Here is an 18,752-nt window from a genome sequence, read left to right on the forward strand (position 1 = left end):
GCTCTGAGCAACAGCGGTTCGAGTCCAGCCCGAGCTGAGCAGCCGCTGAGCTGCCAATAGGTAGCAGGATGGCTCAGCTAAAAAAAAAAAAAAAAATTGCTAAATATGAAATAAAGGTTTCTGAAATTCAAACATATTTAAAAATAGAAAAACTCTTTAAGTGTGAATGTTCGCTATAACTATATTAAGAGTAAATATAATGGCTTAACATGCAAATTATCCTTAGAGTTCCTGAAGACAAAAGGCCTTCAACTTTCAGAAAAATGGCTCTGCAATTATAGAAGGTTAGGCATCAGAGCAGGTCTCTGGGGAAATATATGGAGTGGGGCCTCCAGCCAGAGAACAGAGAGGGGCTTTTTATGCCGCTCCAATCACATCCTAAAGTAACTGCCTGCTGCAGTTATGTACAAGTTCAATTTGAGATGACAAATTGAAATCAGCCCATACACCCAGGCCACATATCTTTGTGTTAGCTGAAGACATACATCCCTGGAGCCACAGAAAGAGAAGCAGGCTTATATTACCGCAAAAGGTGGGGCTTTCGTCACTCATATCTCCACAGTCATTGTCTCCATCACACAAGTAAGTACGAGGAATACAAATATTTGTACTGTGACATTTTGTGAATCCAGGCTGGCAGGTGCGATCAGCTTGAAAAAGAAAACCAGGTAAACATTTGGGACATGTCCAGCACATATATACCACAAAGGATGTCCATACTAACAGATCTCTTGCAGAATTCAAACCATCAAAAGGGAGGCACTTTGAAAGCTATCACAGAAATATGATTCATGACACTTATGTCACATACTCTGCAGTAAAGAAAGATATTTCCAGCTGATACTGCAAGGAGGGGAGGCGAGGCTTGCTTTGCAGTTTAAGTCATTTCCATTATTTAATAGCATCAAGGAGAGTCCCAACTCTTAATTAAATAAACTATGGTATATCTACACAATGGAGTAATATGTCGCTATAAAAATGATATACTGAATGATAGTATGATCTCTAGGATACAGTGTTAATAGTAAGAAAGTGTGGTTCAAAATAAACTTTTATGTAAGAAAAACAATGATGTTTGTGTGCACGTGTGTGTGCATGTGTGTAGGGAGAGAAAGACACACACACACACAGAGAGAGAGAGAGAGAGAGAGAGGATTATATTAAAAACAGCAATGAAAAAATAATGAAAATTGTCACCCCTGTGGATGGACTGAGAATAGTAAGGAGGGAACAGGGTGAAGAGGACAAGGATAAAAGACTTCTGTGAATGTACCTTGTCATATCAATTTGACTTTGGAACCATGTACATTATTTTGAATAAATAAAATCAATGAAATAAAAATGGGGAAAAGATAGTATATTCTAAAATTTGTAAATAGTAACAAATGAAGGTAATAGTAAATCAAGTTGATAGCATAACCATACAGAGAAAAAAATTCAAAGGACTTTAAAACCAGTATTTTTAACTGCATATCCCTAGAAGGAAATAATCTAAGAACAAGGACCTAAAATCTTAAATTACACTTAGTAGATTCATTGGTAATGGTAATATTTGTGTGGTTGTTTTAAAATTATGTAGAATAAAGCAAATAAGTCATTATGTTAATATTATTAGAAACCAAGTTTTTTAGCCTAAGAGGCATGATTATAAAATCTAAGAAGTTAGGTAAAAAACTTGTAATCTTAAATTAAAATGGAAAATACCATTATAAATTTATATTTTACCGTAAAAAATTATATTTCCTAGTCCTAGCCCCTGAAAAGGCTTAGAAGCAATGAAAACCAAATAGGAATGAGTGCCCCAACCCTACAGTAATTTTTAAATACCATGAAAGAAATGAGGTCTCCTTGGATATAGTTACTTCCAGGTGTGAGACAGGAAATGTATTGGGTTGTCAGGAAAGTCATGACGCATTTTTGCAATGAAAAACAGAAAAAGTACATCATGACTTTTCCAACAACCTAATACAAATCTAAGCTATTGAAAACTAAATGGACCATGTCTAACTAAGCAGGGCTCCCACTGTCCTGACATAGGATAATTGAACACCCAAAAGAATAAATGACTTCACTGCATTAAGACTCATCAAATATGTAAAATCCATGAATTTAATACAATACTAAAAACAAAACAAAAACTTAGAGCTCCTTATTCACCAATGCATTATTCTGAAGACTGAAAAAAACAGAGAAAGAATCAAACACATTTATCCTGCATAATTGTATTTCAGGGTAACAAAACAGTTGATAAGGGAAATTTCTTCTTTATGGACCTTCAGCTAATCAATGTGGAAGGAATAACAGAATTTTTAAATGCCTATTTTGTAACCCTAAAAGAAATAATGGATTTCTGGAACAACCATCCCTGGATGCTAAAGCCATTGGGTGAAGCTTTGATGGGAGCTTCCTAAGGGAAGAAGATTCAGGCTGACTTCTAAATAGACTAATTAATTTTATCGTCACTTTAAGTGGAAAAATCAAGGATCATGTGCCTTATAATGTGATGCAACAGGACATACACAGTTCCAACGAAGTATTCTTAACCAAAAAATTGAACCTAATGTATTCAAACCTCGAGGTCTAAATACCAGTAAGAAATAAGAGGAGTAAAGTAACTAATTAAATGGCTCAGTTATGCAATTAGTCAAATCCAGAATGTGGAACATTCCACAAGACAATTCAATGGCATTTTAAAACAATGGAAACTTGTGGCATAAAAGATACTAAAGAGTTATAACAATCAGGGCTGGCGGAGTGGCTCAGTTGGTTGAGTTAGCTTAAGAGGGTGAGCTCTGAGCAACAGGGCTGTGGGTTCAATTCCCACATGGGCCAGTGATGCTGCGCCAGAGCTGAGCTGCCGCTGAGCTGCCAACAGGTGGCAGGATGGCTCAGCTGGTGAGAGCACATGCTCCTAACAACAAGACCTGCCTGTTTGATGGTGGGCTACCCCAGCCTACAACTAAGACTGAACTCGGCACCTTGAGCTGAGCTGCCGCCCGGATGGCTCAGTGGATAGAGCATGCGCTTTTAACAACGAGGCTGCTGGTTCGACTCCCACATGGGATGTTGGCTACGCCCACCTGCATCTAAGATTTTAACACAGCACCTTGAGCTAGAGGCCATGAGCTGCCAAGGGGCAGCCAAATGGCAACTGGCATCCTCCACAACTAAGATTGAAGAACAACAACTTGGCTGGTCCCCCTCCCCAATTCCCAACACTGTTCCCCTCCCCCAATTCCCCAAATTTAAAAAAAGTAAGAGTTATAACAATCAAAATCAATGTGTAGACTGTCTGAACCTTAATTTGAATAAAACAACTGTAAAAAGACATTTTGGGGTAACTGAAAAATTTGAATATGGGCTGAGTACTAGAGGACATTAATTAAGTATTGTGATTTAGTAGGCATTATAATGACATGGTAGTCATTTTTCAAAAGGTCTTTATCACTAATATGCATGTCTGGGAGCAGCTGTAAAATACTCAGAAAAAACAGTGGAGGGAGATGGATGAAATATATTGGCCATGTTGAACCTGGATGATGGGTAAAGTATATTAGTCTTTCTGCTTTGGTGTATAATTGAAACTTTCCATAAGAAAAAGCTCTTTTAAAAGCATATCCAAATAAATATTGTGGTAACTCTACCTACAAAAGCAGCAGAGCATGTAGATGCATCTAAACTGAAAATATATTTGAACTTACACTCTGCTCTTTTGTTTTCCCAAGATGCTAAAGGGCAAACCCCAGAAATTTTGGAAAAAAAATCAATTAATGAGAAAGCAATTTACCAGAAAAAATAAAAAGACAGGTCATGGGCCGGCCGAGTGGTGCAATGGTTAAGAACTGGCTTGGGACGCCAGAGGGCCCCGGTTCGGATCCCACATATGAGGGCCAGTGACACTGCTCTCCACAGCTAAGATGCTGAACAACAGCTCAGTCTGGAGCTGGGCTGCCGTTAGTCGCCAGCGAGGGCATAGGCTGCAGCCCCTGGGGCAGTTGGTTGCCAAGGGCTACCATGTGTAGCCAGCAGCCAGCATGAGCGGCCGTCCAGAAGCCAGCTACTGATCTGCCTCGCCCAAAAAGAGCGCAATGATGGTGCCATTTTGGGCCAGTGAAGCAATGTCCTCCACAACTAGACTGAAGAACAAAACGACAGCAACTTCTCTATTCCCCTTCCCCCAATTCCCCAGCACTGTTCCCATCCCCCCAATTCCCCAATAAAAAAATCTTAAAAAAAAAAGACAGGTCATTTCAGTCAACACTGCACTGTATAGCTTTTTGCACAACAAACATTAACCACAACACATTTACGCAATAATTTCTGTCAGTAACTGTTGGTGAAGCTTTAACACAATAAAAAATTTTGTCCAATGAAATTTTAAACTGACAGATATATAAACCAAGGATAAAATATTTAAGGTTATTTAAATAGTCAATAGTTGTATGAGTCCATTAAATTTAGGTGAATAATTAAAATATTAAGTAGGGTTGTTTTTTAAAAATCATTTAGTAGATACATTTAAATGAAATTATGTTTTAGATGAATACTTTTTTTGGAAAGGCTTTGATTTTATATAAAAATTTCATCTCTTATGATCTAAGACTTCAGACCCCAAAGCACAATAAGTACTTAAGTAAACTTACGGCAATTTTTCTCATCTGAAGTATCATTATCATGGCAGTTGTTTACACCATTGCAGACAAACGCAAGAGGTATGCACCTTTTATTATTACAAGTAAATTCCATGGTGGCATTACATTCACTGAACAGGCAACCTTCCTCATCACTGTTGTCACCACAGTCATTGTAGTGATCACAGCGATAACGATATTGGACACATCGCCCATTGTCACAGGTGAAGGCCGTCGAATGGCAAGTGTGAAACGCTAAAAGGAAGAAAACATAGTGAAGAAACTTCTTGATTAAAGCACCATCCTAATTTCTAAAAAGATGCAATCAAATAAAATAGACACTTTGAGTTTACCTTCCAAGGCAAAAACGGCTGCAAAATGGACTGCATGCAAAGTGAGACAACACTTTAAATTAGTTAGATGAAGCAAAATATGTTGGATGCTTTTTTTTAAGCAAATGGCAAAGTCACTCCATTTCTCTATCATCTCAATTTAAAAGTTTATCTCAGTCACAGAAAAGCATGAAATACAGTTTCTTTGGAGAAAACAAAACTCTTCGCCCCTATACAATCTACTAGAAAAAGTTCACTAACCAACCTCAGAAAGCCCTAAGAAAGTCCACTGTTTTACTTACCCCTTTCAGATAGAAGCTGAATATTGGGAAAGATTTTGGTAAAATTATTGAATTAATGATCCTTCTTCTATGAAAATTAATAAAATGATAATAATCATCTATTGGAGCTCTTAGTTCCATGCTAAGTCACCCTTAACAGACATCAAGCCTCGTGCTTTCTTTTTATATATTGTTTCTCTTACATCTCAAAAGAATCCTAATAATGGCTCCATTTTACAGATGAGATGTCTGAGGCCCAGAGAGGTTGAGTAACTTTCCCAGGGCTATTCAGATTGTGTAAACGGCATAGTCAGGATTTTAATTCAGCACCTTTGCTCTTAACCACTACAGAGGGGCTTTCTAATAAAGCATCAAACACAACTCCATGGCATAGACAGAGAGTGTCAAAAAACATATACACATTTTAAGAAAGGAAAAAATTCTATTAAAATTGTAATACTCAATATATGTCAATACCAAAAGATGAATACAAGTCAAGTGTATACATTTTTTTTTTGGCACCCCCTGTATATCAGCTTATATGTGATTTAGCAGAAATGCAGTCTGGAGTCTCAGAGTAAATATTTTTCAGTTCTAACAGGATGCTTAGGCACAAAGTTCAAACCTATTCACACACGGCAGGATTCTGTACCACACCCTTGACATAAAGACATCGTTAGCTCCTAACAAACGCTCCAAGAGTCCAACTCACCACAGACACTCTCCAGCTCATCACTGCCATCCCCACAGTCATTGTTGTTGTCACATTTCCACTGCTCCAAGATGCAGTGCCCATTGAGGCAGGTGAAATTGGGATCATCACACCGTACACCATTGTCCACAATGCAGTGCTTATTGTTGTTGGCCAGATACCAGTGGTGCCCCTGTGGACACTGGCACTCAGCACCATTTGGCCCTGAAGAAAAGTAGGCCCAGAAAAAACAAAGGATTTGTGCAGCAACCAGTCATATTTTCTCCTCCAGGATAGCACTGGTAACAGCTTGTATATGAAATGTGCTATAAGACAAGCCATGGAAACTGTTCCCATCAACCCTTCAACTACATTCTGAGTCATTTTTCCATCAAGAAGAACCACCACCAATTAATAAATGTGGCTAATTCACCCTAACCTTTAAAAAACTACCTCTCAGGCCAGCCGAGTGGCGTGTTGGTTAAGAGCTGGCTTGGGACGCCAGAGGGCCCCAGTTCAGATCCCACATATGAGGGCCAGTGACACTGCCCTCTACAGCTAAGATGCTGAACAACAGTTCAACCCAGAGCTGGGCTGCCATGAGCCACCAGCAATGGCTAGGCTGCAGCCCCTGCTGCAGCAGGGTTGCCACGGGCTACCGTATGTAGCCAGCAGCCAGCATGAGCAGCCAGCAGCCGCTGTGAATGGCCGTCCAGAAGCCGGCAACTATCTGCCTCACCCGGGAAGTACGCAATGATGGTGCCAACTTGGGCCAGTGAAGCAACGTCCTCCACAACTAGACTGAAGAACAAAAGAAAAGCAATTTGTCTATTCCCCTTCCCCAGTTCTCCAGCGCTGTTCCCATCCCCCAATTCCCCAATAAAAATCTTAAAAAAAAAAACTACCTCTCATCTACACTGAAACAACTACAATGATTCTGCCTCCAGGGCAAAATATGCAAAGCAACAGTATCAAAAGGCACATCTTCCTAAGAATTTCTTGTTCTGTACAAAACATACTATGAAACACATATCACACAGCATATCACCAGAAATTTCAAATTATAAATAGTAGCTCCTAAGTGAAAGAATTAAATCCTTTTATAAGAAAGGTAAGCTCATTGATGGAATTTCTATTCAAGTCATAAAGTGTGGCAGCCAAACCCCCATCTTTCTTTCTACCTCCATTAATTAAATGCCTTCGTAAGAGGGCTCCATATCTAAGAGGAAAACAAACTGTCAAAATCTTCCTCTCAACATACAACCCCCCAAATCTACTTTTTAATTAACCTGAAATCAAGGAAAATTTGTTCTCCTGTTAGAGCTTAATATTTCTTCTGGCTTCCCTACCAGTTGTCATCATTATTATTACTCTCCTTGATTCTATATCCATGGGCAATGCCTTACCTGGTGCACAAATATGGCTGCAGCCCCCATTAAACTGGTCGCAAGGATTGCTACACTGCTGTGGATGGTCCTTTGCAACAAAGCGAATACCCGTCAGCCGAAAGGGAAAACTTGTGGTCATTGCAGTCTGGCCTGACCCATCATATTTGTTAGCTCGGTAAATTTTTCTTGTGGACCAGTCAGTCCAGTAAATATACTGGCCATTGAGAGTCAAGCCAAAGGGACGAAAGGTTGTGCTGACAATGACCTCACGCTCTATGCCCATTAGAGTGCTGCGTTCAATCTTGCGCCTAAAACAAAGTTTAAAAAACAAAATGCTGTAATACAGAAAGGATACTCGGCAGCCCAGTGTCTGGGCCCAACCATTGCTTTACACAAGCCCTCAACTTTCTTCTCAAGTAGAGCATGTGCCGACAAAAAATGTTTCTTCTGGTGGTTTGCTTATCAAACAATGGTCTATATAAATCATTGATTTCCAAATATTAATATAACCTACAAGTAATCCTATAAATGGAACAAGGCTCACATTAGTAATAGGAGAATATTATGAAATAATACATGGAACTCGATGTTTAGCACATAAAAATCACTCAATAAAATGTTAACTACTTTTCCCTTCCCATTCCCTTATGACTTTTTCGATTTGTCATTTACCAAGTAACTTCAGGTATTTACCTGGAATAATCTAAATTTAGACACTGCTTTGTTTCAAATGAGAAAATGAAGAAGAGATCAGGTTGTTAGGTGCTCAGTGTCACAAGACCAAAAGCATAATACTATAAACAAGAAAAATTAAGATTCCTGACATGTAGACGGCAGCCATAATAAACAAAATCATCTCATCTCTTCAACTATTCCATTAGGATGATTGGAATGTGAATAATTTCAGGGGTTATTTGGAGAAGTACATAAAATATAAAATCAGAGTTGACAAAAGTTTCTAAGGAAAACATTATGAAACTGGCTGAGAAGAGCTGGCTCAAGAAGAATCTATTTGAGAAGATGACCAAAAGTCAAGAGTAAAGGAAAACATTTTTATAAGACACTGAACGCTAAAGCCCAGAGAAAATATTGGTGTGCATTTAAAAGTCATTCATATTTTATGGTAGTTACATGGGGCCTGTAGATTATAAACTGAGTGATTCCATTTGTAATTATAGCTGAAAATAACTCAAGTAAGGCATCGTTAGATGCCTTTTAGTTCATAATTATTCAATCTCATGAACATAGATCACTTTGCACTGGTATATTCACCAAGCTAGCATATAGTTCATAAAACTGTGATTCTACTATTTGGCCATGTCCATTTGGCATATTTTATTTTCATCCATTATGCAAATCTCTCTTCTTTGGAAACGGTAGGAAAACTCTCCTTATTAACACCCGTATGAATAACCAGCGACACATACAGACTAGCATCTGTCCAGTACAGGAGGTCTTCCTCATGGTCCACAGTGAGCCCACTGGGCCAGACCAGGCTGCTGTTCACAATGGGTTCCCGGAAATTTCCTCCCAGTGTGGCTCTCTCGATTTTGGCAGTAGTACCCCAGGAACTCCAGTAGATGTACCTAGTCATCCAAAAGGAGTCATAATTAATTCACCACAAGGAACTTAATAATTTTATTTAGTTAAAAAGGAATGGCAGGGGGGCAGCCAAGTGGCTCAGTTGGTTAGAGTGCGAGCTCTGAGCAACAGGGTTGCTGGTTCAATTCCCACATGGGCCAGTGAGCTGTACCTTCCACAACTAGATTGGGAAAAACACATTGTTCCCTATTAAAGTTTAAAAAAAAAAAGTTATATATATATAAAAAAAAAAAAGAATGGCAGCATTCTTTAACTGTAAATTGACATTAACATGGCAAATGTAACCCTACTCCATTCTTACCTACTAACTTGCTCAAAAAGGGATTTACTGAGTCAGAGCATTGATTTTCCAGTATGCTGCCAACCTTTCTAGCATCAGTATGATTTCCTTTCCAGGTGAAGTCGCTCATGATCTTTCACCCTTGAATCTGTGGCTACAGTGTGACAAGCCCCTTAAAATGTTGGCCCTCTACAAACATAAAATAATTTCAGGCCTCCCTCCCTGCAGAAATAAGTAGACAGAAATATGATAAAGAAGACGATGGCATACCCTCCGCAGGGATCTAACACAACTGCTCTTGGCTTTGTAACGTGGGTTATCACAGTGCGCTTAGACCCATCCTCAGCCATGGAGTTAATTGTCTGGTTGGTGTAGTCACTGAAATAAATTCTTCTATTGACCCAGTCAAAAGCAATGCCATCAGTAGTCCCTATATCTGGACACATACCAACAAACACACATACACAAAGACATTAAAGTCTCAATATGCATTTTAGAATTACCAGGTCATCCACGTGTATTGATCCTGTTGTGTGTACTTCCAAGATAAGCTGCCCCTGGAGTGCACTTACCTGAAGCAATGACAACAGGAGAACTGATCCCTGCATTCATGGTGACGTAGGAAATCTGACCATGTCTAGCTTCTAAATTTTGTGTGAAGTAAATTCTGTTATTTATGCTGTCATAGTCCAGGGCCATGGCATATCTTCCCACACTTATTGCTTGGAAAGGTGGGCTATGGTCTTCAGGATCCAAGTGTAAGCTTCCCAAGGAATTCTCCAAGGCAAAGATGAGGAAATTTTCTTTTGGAATGGCACAACTCTTGCCATCACTGTCCAGAATCCCAAAAACACAGCTACATTTTGGGGTTTGCGATCCAGGCAGAGCAAAGCAGAGATGGGAGCATCCACCATTATTTTCCAAACAAGGGTTGTTGTTGACCTCTGCTGGTGAACGGGGCTGGGCATGCTGGTCAAAGATGGTCACATCTCTTAGCCAATTGATATTGTCCCTTATCACTGCTGGCGGTTCTGTGTTCCCTGGCTCCTTGCTAGCTTGGAAGATTTTTTTTAAATTTCTGTCTACCCATATGATCGAATCTCCAAAAACAGTGATGGCATAAGGAGTTGGGTAACGACTGCCATAACGAATCACTTTCAGTTCCTTCCCCTCAATATTGATCCTTGAAATCACATCTAAAGTATCATCAACCCAATAAATGTAGCCACTGCTATAGTCCACTGCCAAGCCCCGTGGTGTGACAATGCCCTCTGATACAAGCACAGTTCGATTGGTACAGTCAAGAAAAGAACGTTCAATCTTTGGGTTTTGCCCATAGTCAGCCCAGAAGAGGTATCTGTTCTTGGGGTCTACAACAATATCCCTGGGCATATCCACTGTGACTCTAAGGAGAACACGGCGGTAGGTGGTATTGATCCGCAGAACTTCTATCAGTGCTTCAGACTCAAAAGCATTGATGAAATAAAGATTTTCTACAGGAAAATGAAAGAGCATGTTGATGAATGGAAAACCAAGAAGAACAAAAGAGGATACCTCTTCAAATTCGGAACAAAATATGTAAGCTTGAGGTTTGGCTCAGTATATATTGTCTTTTCCAAGATGATAAATGTCTCAGTTTAGACTTAGAAAAATAAATATTAGCTCTTAGGATCTAAAGAGGTTGTTTCTTCAGATTTAAAAGAGAACATGCCTATCTTCATCTTCTAAAGCACATTAGAATTCATAGCAAATGTCATAACGTGCTTTCTACTGAAACGTGTATTTTCCAGAATGTCTTTCCTCTTCTACCTGAATGTTTAACACCTGAATCTAAATATACATTATCATGCATAACTTCTACTCCAACATGATGAAAGGAGTAAAGAGGGGGACCCAGCAAGATCTCAGATTATGGATCAATCAATGTCATCAAATGATCTTTGTGCTTAGTGTTAACATGAGATCTTTTCCTAGCCTTTCTAACTAGTACAGATGTTCTCATCACATGGACCTCCTAAGGCCACCAAAACAAAAGTGCATTTGCCTTTGAGCATTACAGGACAGTGTAAATGCTAGAACAAAAAGGCTATAGTGTGAAGACAGTATAATGAGTAGAGAGTGATCCCAAATTGATTCCATGTAGTTGAAAGTCTATTAAACTATCTACCAAGGCATATCTACTTTATTCCTATATCTGACTCAAAACTGCTCTAAAGTAATCAGGCCAATATGCAATATTACTGATCTACTGTTTTCATTCCCTATCTCTAATTACACTATCTGTATACTCCAATTCTTTAATCCAGGATTGACAAACTTTTTCTATAAAGGGCAAGAGAGCAAATATTTTACGCTTTGCAGACCATATAATTTCTTTCACAAGTACTCAGTTCTGCCATTTTAACATGAAAGCAGCCATAGACAATACATAAACAAATAGGCATAGCTGTGTTCCAGTAAAACTTAACTTACAATAGGCACTTGTGCTGCATTTAGACGATAGGCCACAGATCACTGACCCTCATAAATAACACAGTAAATTTGTGATCAGGAATGGGATTTAGAAACCCAATTAAAGCCGTTACTGACCATATTACCACAGTCACTATTTGCAATAAACTCTTATTATAGTACCTAGATTTTTATAATACATTTTAGAATTTCTATGTGATGTCTACTTACTAAGCTTCGTAACACTCAATGATACCTATTTTTATACAATGGCATTATATTCTAAAAATTATAATACATTTAATACATTTGTTTCTCAGTGTGGCTTTAAAAATGAGTTGTAGTTCAAAATTAAGTACATGAATCAATACAACTAAGTTAATGTAATATTGGGCCAGGCATTTCAATTCAACAGAACGACAGTAAAGTGCCTAATGATCAAAGAAATTTTATACATTAACAAGAGGAAGCAATTAAGAATTTTGCAGCTAAACGTGCTCAGCTTTAAAATAAGTGATTTCCATTTCATGGTTTACCTTATATTTTAATATCAGAGAAACAGCTCTGATGCATATATAATGTTAGACTAAACTTTCTAGCATAAAATAAGATGGTAGAGATACAAACACAAAAGGCCTTTCAATGAAATCACTATACAGCTTACCGACCTGCTACCCAATCCACTGCAATACCCCGCACTCCATTTTCTCCTATTCCTTGGGTAATGATGTTTGTAAAACCAGATCCATCTGGTTTGACTCTACGGATTGCATTATACGATTTCTCAGAGATGCTAAAATCACACCAATAAATAAAGCCAGAAGATACATCCACATCCACATGCAGTGCGTTTCGTCCTGGAACATTTAAGAAAAGATCATGAAACAAGGCTCTCGCTGGAAATAAAACTTCTAAATGTCTGCCCTTCCTCTCAAACCCTCAATGCCAACCGCCTGCTCTGACTATGCCCCCATTACAAAATAAAACCATTTGTTTCCCAGGCGCAACACGCACACCTACCACCCAGATCTTGGTTTCTCACATTTCTCACAATAAAGAGCACTGGCTCCTGGGAGAAACGGCTGGTGATAGTTTGAGGTGGGAGAGTATGGGGTGAGCCTGGAGCACCTCATTATACCAGGAAGCAAGGAAGTGCTCAAACATGAATGAGATCATGTCCAAAGAACACAGACAGCCACTTGGAGTGGGGCCCCCTAGCCAAAATGGACCAACTGGAGCAGCAGAAGAGTAAATATGTTAAATGATGTATAACACATTGAGTTAAAAAAATAAAACTCTTGAGTTTCACAGTGATAATAAATATATTTTAAAGATTAACTGGGTAAAAAGGACAGTTTTCCTAGAAGAATATTACCTAATACATGTAGAAGAAATGATAGAATAAAACAATTACCATTTTGCAATCCTAATTAATCATTTCAAACAAGGATCATTAATAGCTGCTAAAACTAATGGGTAAAAGGTACTTGGGGAACAAGGTATTCATAGGGTGCCAAAGTGTGACCCCAAAGATTTCACACAAGTTACAAAGGGAAAAATACACGCACACTGTTACATTAAAAGGTTGGGATTTCTCGGTGGCCACCTTAACCAAGTGATTAAGTTTAAGAACCACAAAGAGGGGAACAAGTGACATTGTGTTCTTAAAAAGGTTCTGTATCAAGTACACAGCATCACCTATGAAGTATTCTTGCCAAATGTGTTCCATCCCAATTTAATCAAACAATTATACCTAATTTTCATTTCATGGGAAGTACAAGCTGTAAATTGTGTAAAAGTTTAAATGACACCAGGAGACATTCCAAATACAATGGTATGGGCAGGTATGAATCGTTATTAGATCTTGGCTGGAACAAAACAACAGTTATAAAAATATTCTGAGACCAACTGGAGAAATATAACTATGAATATTAGATGATAATGCCCTTAGGAGCTGCATGCTAAAGTATGTAGGAGTGAAGTATCATGATATCTGTGATTTATTTTCAAAAAGTTCATTAAAAATGTATGTATACGCATGCATACACACCCACAAACAACCACACAAAAATTGGGAGCTCAAATGTGGTGAAATGTTAACAATTGTTTAATCTAGGTAAGAGTTTAAGGATGTTTACTGTATCTTTCAACTTTTCTGTATCTGAAATATTCAAAATAAAAAATTGGAAGAAAAAAATGATTGGTTTTATAACATCTTTCAAGATGTTAACTCAGATGCGTAACTTTGTACATATGGAAAAACAAAGATGAGTCATAAGTACATGTGAATACGGTCATCACGCAGGAGCATGTGCGGCCAGAACGCTGACACCTTTCACCATATGCTTCCTGTCTCTTCTGACCATTTCTCTCACCCCTTCATTCCCTTCATCCTTTTTTCTTCCCTTCCTGCTTTTTATTTCTATCATTAGCCTGTGACATACTCCTTATGATGCTACTAAACCCTGAGTTCCTCTCGTGGTAACATACACCTAGAAACCTCTTGGCTCATCTAGGAAGCAAGTGATCATTTTATATGTTCAGGGTATGTAAGCATAAAGTGCTGCAAAAATATAATTATTAAGGAGAGACTAATACTCAACTCATCAAATGTATATTACTAAAATCAGATTGGGGACTATTTCATTGCTATTCTAAATAGTAGTATACTTTTACCCTAAATCTCCATTAACAGTCAGAAATAGGGTACAGTTCTTCTGACCACCAACTCTGGAATACTTCTTGTGATCTCATGCTACATTCTATATTGCTCTAGGCCTGTCGTTCTCAGGGTGGTCCATGGACCAGCAACATCAGCTGCCTTGGGAACTTGTTAAGAATGCAGATTCTCTAGCCCTACCCCAGACTATAATACTAAATCAGAGAATCTGGGGGTGGAGCCCAGATCTGTGTTTCAACAAGCCTTCCAATTGTGATGCACACTCAAGTTTGAGAACCACCTGAGGCTGATCCAATTTCAAGGGAAAGACAAGCTTCATTATGTGTTGAATCCAAACATGGAAAAATGCTTTATGGCAGCACCAAGGATTTCAACGTGGCACCAGGTGGAGTCAAATCTTACTTATACTGGAGTTGGCATACCTTGGCCTGCCACTGGCACCATGGCTTCTGAATGATCTGACAAGTCCAAGCTAAAGCCTCTGATTGCAGACAGCATCGAAACAACAATGAAAGAAGTATATGGAGAGCAGGTCCGATTATCAGGATTGAGTTTAAATCCAGTGGCACAGGCGCACGAGAACAGCCCTCCTGGCACGGGCAGGCAAATCTGCTGACAGGCATTCACGTTGTTGCTACAGCCATTTGAGGACTGGGCAGAATCTATAGGAAATCAACATCAGTTGGTAAGTTTTCACCCTACATACTTGCCTCTCCATCTCAAACATTCAAAATTAAGGAACCAAATAATTCATTATAAAAATTAATAAGAAAATATTGTATCTGAGTTAACAAACTCAAAACAGTATTAGAGAAACTAGAGCTTATACAACTAACACCGAAAGGTGTGAAAGCAAGACCACAACTACGAAGTAACAGTGAGAGAGTGGAGCATCAATTGTATTTCTCCCACAAATCTTGTAAGAATTAAGGGGGTCAGTATACAAATTCTAAATTTTTTTTCCCTCTTGGTCTATGTGCTGGCATTTAAAATTATATCAGTTTAAATACATGATCAACAATGCGATGTGCATTTTTTATAAAGTATATTAATAAGAGCATTTAAAGGTGTTTTTTTTTTCACATGCAATAAATATAAACAACAAGTGGCAAACTTGTTACAGGACAGCAAACTGATAATCGTTGGTTAGAGACTAAAAGCTATAAAATATGTCAAAACCATAAAAAAAATAATCTCTAGATGATATAATGCTAATTTAAAGAGTCAAGTCAAAAGTTAGATTATTTCTTTAAAAATATGTTGAAACAGGAAACATCTAAGAGTATTTCTTTTAAGATTAAAAATTCTACCCTGTTAATGTTTTCCCAGCAATCATTCAACTAACATTTAATGAGCAATTCAATATGCCAGAACTATTCTAGCCACTGGGTAGAGAGCAAGAAACAAGACAGACAAGATGACTGTCCTTATGGAGGTTACATTCTAACACGAAACACAGGAAATAAACAAATAGGATAATATGTCAGCGAGTGCTATGAAGCAAAAGTAAAAATCAGGAGTTTAAAGAGATGGGGAAAGAATGGACATAAACTGACTCTGAAGTCAATCTGGCCTTTCAGATGTCAAATTAGTCTTTGACACTTAGCCATGCTAAAGACATGGTTATCATTTTTTAAACATTTTGAGTAATATCATTTGCATGCATGTGTATGTACATGGGTCTGTGTATGGGCATATGTTTATATGTGTAAATGTGTAGATGTAAATATATTGTTCACCCATGAACATATATGTTTCAGTAACAAATACTTACTGTGTCTGTGATAAACTCGAAGGCCCCTCAGGTTTGGAGTATTATCTCGAAAGACTACTTTGTTGGACCCAGTGGCCTTGTCAACTCTTTCAATGACCTCATAATGTTCATCAGTATAATAAAGGAAAGGCCCATAGACAGCAATTCCCCAGGGATGAGAAAGATGGTTTACCAGGACCATTCTACCTGTACCATCCACGTTTCCTCTTTCAATCTAAAAGATCAGAATTTTTGTTATTGACTGATTCATGGTGAAATGAGACAAACATTTAAAACTAATACTCTCTTAATAATAATAATAACACCTCACATTTATACAGCACTCTATCCTTTACAGAGATTTTTCATAGCTATTTTCTGATTTGATAGTCACAACTGCACAGAGCAGTAGATCCAGCAAATGTCTTTGTGCCCATTTCACAGATAATGAAGCTGGAGTTGAGTAAGTCAGTCAACTTTTCTCAGATCACATGGTGAAGGAAAGGGGCCTAAACTTCCTTCATCCCTGCATCTGATATCCTGGTCAAGGATACACATTCAATGAATAACTGTGCGCTATTACATAGTTGACTGATCCCACATTTAACATCTTCACCAACAATTTCTGCAAAGGGGATAGGAAATGTGCTCCATACAATCACAGAAGACAGCAAGACTGGATGGGGCAAAGGGTAACACTGTTCTAGCAGAACCGGTAGCGAGCCTTAGTCAACATGACTTGGTAAACTGGAAAAGAACACAAGAACGGCGTTCCAGTGGAAAATGACAAGTTGTCTGCTATTGGAAGAAAAACAAACTATAGACAACACTGGTTTGATTTCATTCCGAAAACGTGCCTCAAGTGCCTCCTCTGTGCCAGGATGTGAGCTGAGTACTGGCAAGAGAGACAAACAAGGCCTCGCTCACTGCCTCACTGGACAAGGGATCCCAGCAGTTACAAGAGCACAGGGAAGATAAGTTTGTAAGGCAGTCACTGAAGAAGTAATCTGGACCAGGTCAGCTGAGCAAGCGTGAGTGAAGTGTTTGGAGCTACCCCTCGAGGCCAGGGTTCTAGGCTGAGTAGTGATCTAACCTATTTGTTGTGGTTTGATGAAGACAACATGTCTCCATCATAAAAGCAGGTCCAGTAATGAGGGCCATGGTCTAGTCAAGGCTAGAGAGTAGCGGCTCAGAATGGTGGAGTGGCAGAAAAAGGCTGGACCTGAGGAAAGAGGCAAAGGATAAATTACCAGGATTTTGAGATGATTAAATAAGAATCTGGTTGTTAGAGTGAAGGAAAAGTATGTGGATTCTAGAAGAGGAAATATGATGGAGAGTCGCACCATTAACAGGCTCACAGATTCAGACGGGCAGATCAGAAGTAGAACTAGGGAGGGAGATGGTGAGTACTGCGTGGGTCATGCTAAGTTGGATGCAGAAATCATACCACGTGACAAGAGCTTCCTCATCACTGCACACGTGCATCGAAGTCTGTAAAGTGCTTTCACATACATCACTACTTGTTTTTAAACCCCAAAGTATACCACCATTACAAGTACATTTTAGAAGTGAGATTAGTACTTGTCAAACTGATCATGAACTGAAAACAAAATCTACTGTACAATACTGTGCACAGCACCAAGGTCAAAGACAGATCTGAAATCACTGCTGTTAAAAAAGCAAGGAAGAGACTAGCACACATTCAATTCCATATCCGAAGCAATATTTTAATTTATCAGTAATTATTATTGACCACCTTCTATGTGCCTAGTCCCAGCTCAGCTGCTTGAGCACAGCAGTGAAGATCAAATCTTATTTCTGTGAGTGTATGAAATGATATAGTTTCTGCTTTTTATTGCAGAATATAATAAACTCAACATTAGAGTTTAAAATTATCAGTAAAGGGGTTTTCACATATGTTCAACCATATTATTACATTAGAGAACAATATTGGGTTGTCGGAAAAGTCATGACATTTTTTCTATGTTTTTTGTTGCAAAAATGAGTCCTGGCTTTTCCAACAACCCAATATGTAGCTATGAGGGGAGGTTGAGTGCAGAAGTTTGCTAAATATGTTTTTTCTTGGTTTCTACAAGTGGAGAGCCTAGAGGACTTTCAAAGAAAAGCACTGAAGTCACTAAAACATGAAAGAAATGGCTCTTAATGGACAAATAAGAAATAAGAAATTGAATTACTTCATCTTGAATGAAACAGTAATACAATAAATCTTATTCTATAAGAAACTATGCACATACTATAGAAAACTGGACTTCAGCTAGAGCAAGATTTGCTCAAGGAAAAGAAGTTATTGGGAGAAAGGGCAATAAAACATTGGTACAAGTTCCCACGTGAGATTGTTCAAGAACCACTGTCAGACAACACGGGACAACCAGTGTCAGCTACGCAAGCTCAGCAATGATGACTAACAGACAAAAAGGGTGCTCGTACCACTCCCCTGCTGGTGACCGCCCAGTAGAGTTTCTGCTCCTCCATATCAAGGGTGAGAAACTCTAGGTGTTCAAGGTCCCCAGTGAAGAGAGTCTTCAGAGAGGTGCCATCCATGTTAGCACTTGCAATCTTGGCAGGAACCCCACTGTCAGTGCCTTGGTCTGACCAGAACAGTTTCCTACAACCATGAAAAACACCAACATTTATTGAGACAG

At 38.7% G+C, this 18,752-nt stretch overlaps 1 protein-coding gene across 1 annotated transcript in view; it reads right to left on the reverse strand.

Annotated features, from left to right (window-relative positions):
- LRP2 (LDL receptor related protein 2) overlaps nt 1–18,752 on the reverse strand; it is a 242,363-nt gene that overhangs the window by 76,510 nt on the left and 147,101 nt on the right. Inside the window, exons 33-43 of the mRNA XM_019633298.1 lie at nt 18,538–18,715; nt 16,111–16,324; nt 14,759–14,998; nt 12,325–12,513; nt 9,778–10,698; nt 9,476–9,641; nt 8,751–8,909; nt 7,342–7,631; nt 5,957–6,160; nt 4,644–4,886; nt 525–650 (exon numbers count right to left, since the gene is read on the reverse strand). Of these exons, the coding sequence (XP_019488843.1) occupies nt 525–650; nt 4,644–4,886; nt 5,957–6,160; nt 7,342–7,631; nt 8,751–8,909; nt 9,476–9,641; nt 9,778–10,698; nt 12,325–12,513; nt 14,759–14,998; nt 16,111–16,324; nt 18,538–18,715 (2,930 nt within the window). The remainder of the gene's footprint in view (nt 1–524; nt 651–4,643; nt 4,887–5,956; nt 6,161–7,341; nt 7,632–8,750; nt 8,910–9,475; nt 9,642–9,777; nt 10,699–12,324; nt 12,514–14,758; nt 14,999–16,110; nt 16,325–18,537; nt 18,716–18,752) is intronic.

Source organism: Hipposideros armiger, unplaced genomic scaffold (genome assembly GCF_001890085.2).
Source record: "Hipposideros armiger isolate ML-2016 unplaced genomic scaffold, ASM189008v1 scaffold_1283, whole genome shotgun sequence".
In the NCBI taxonomy this organism is placed as follows: domain Eukaryota; kingdom Metazoa; phylum Chordata; class Mammalia; order Chiroptera; family Hipposideridae; genus Hipposideros; species Hipposideros armiger.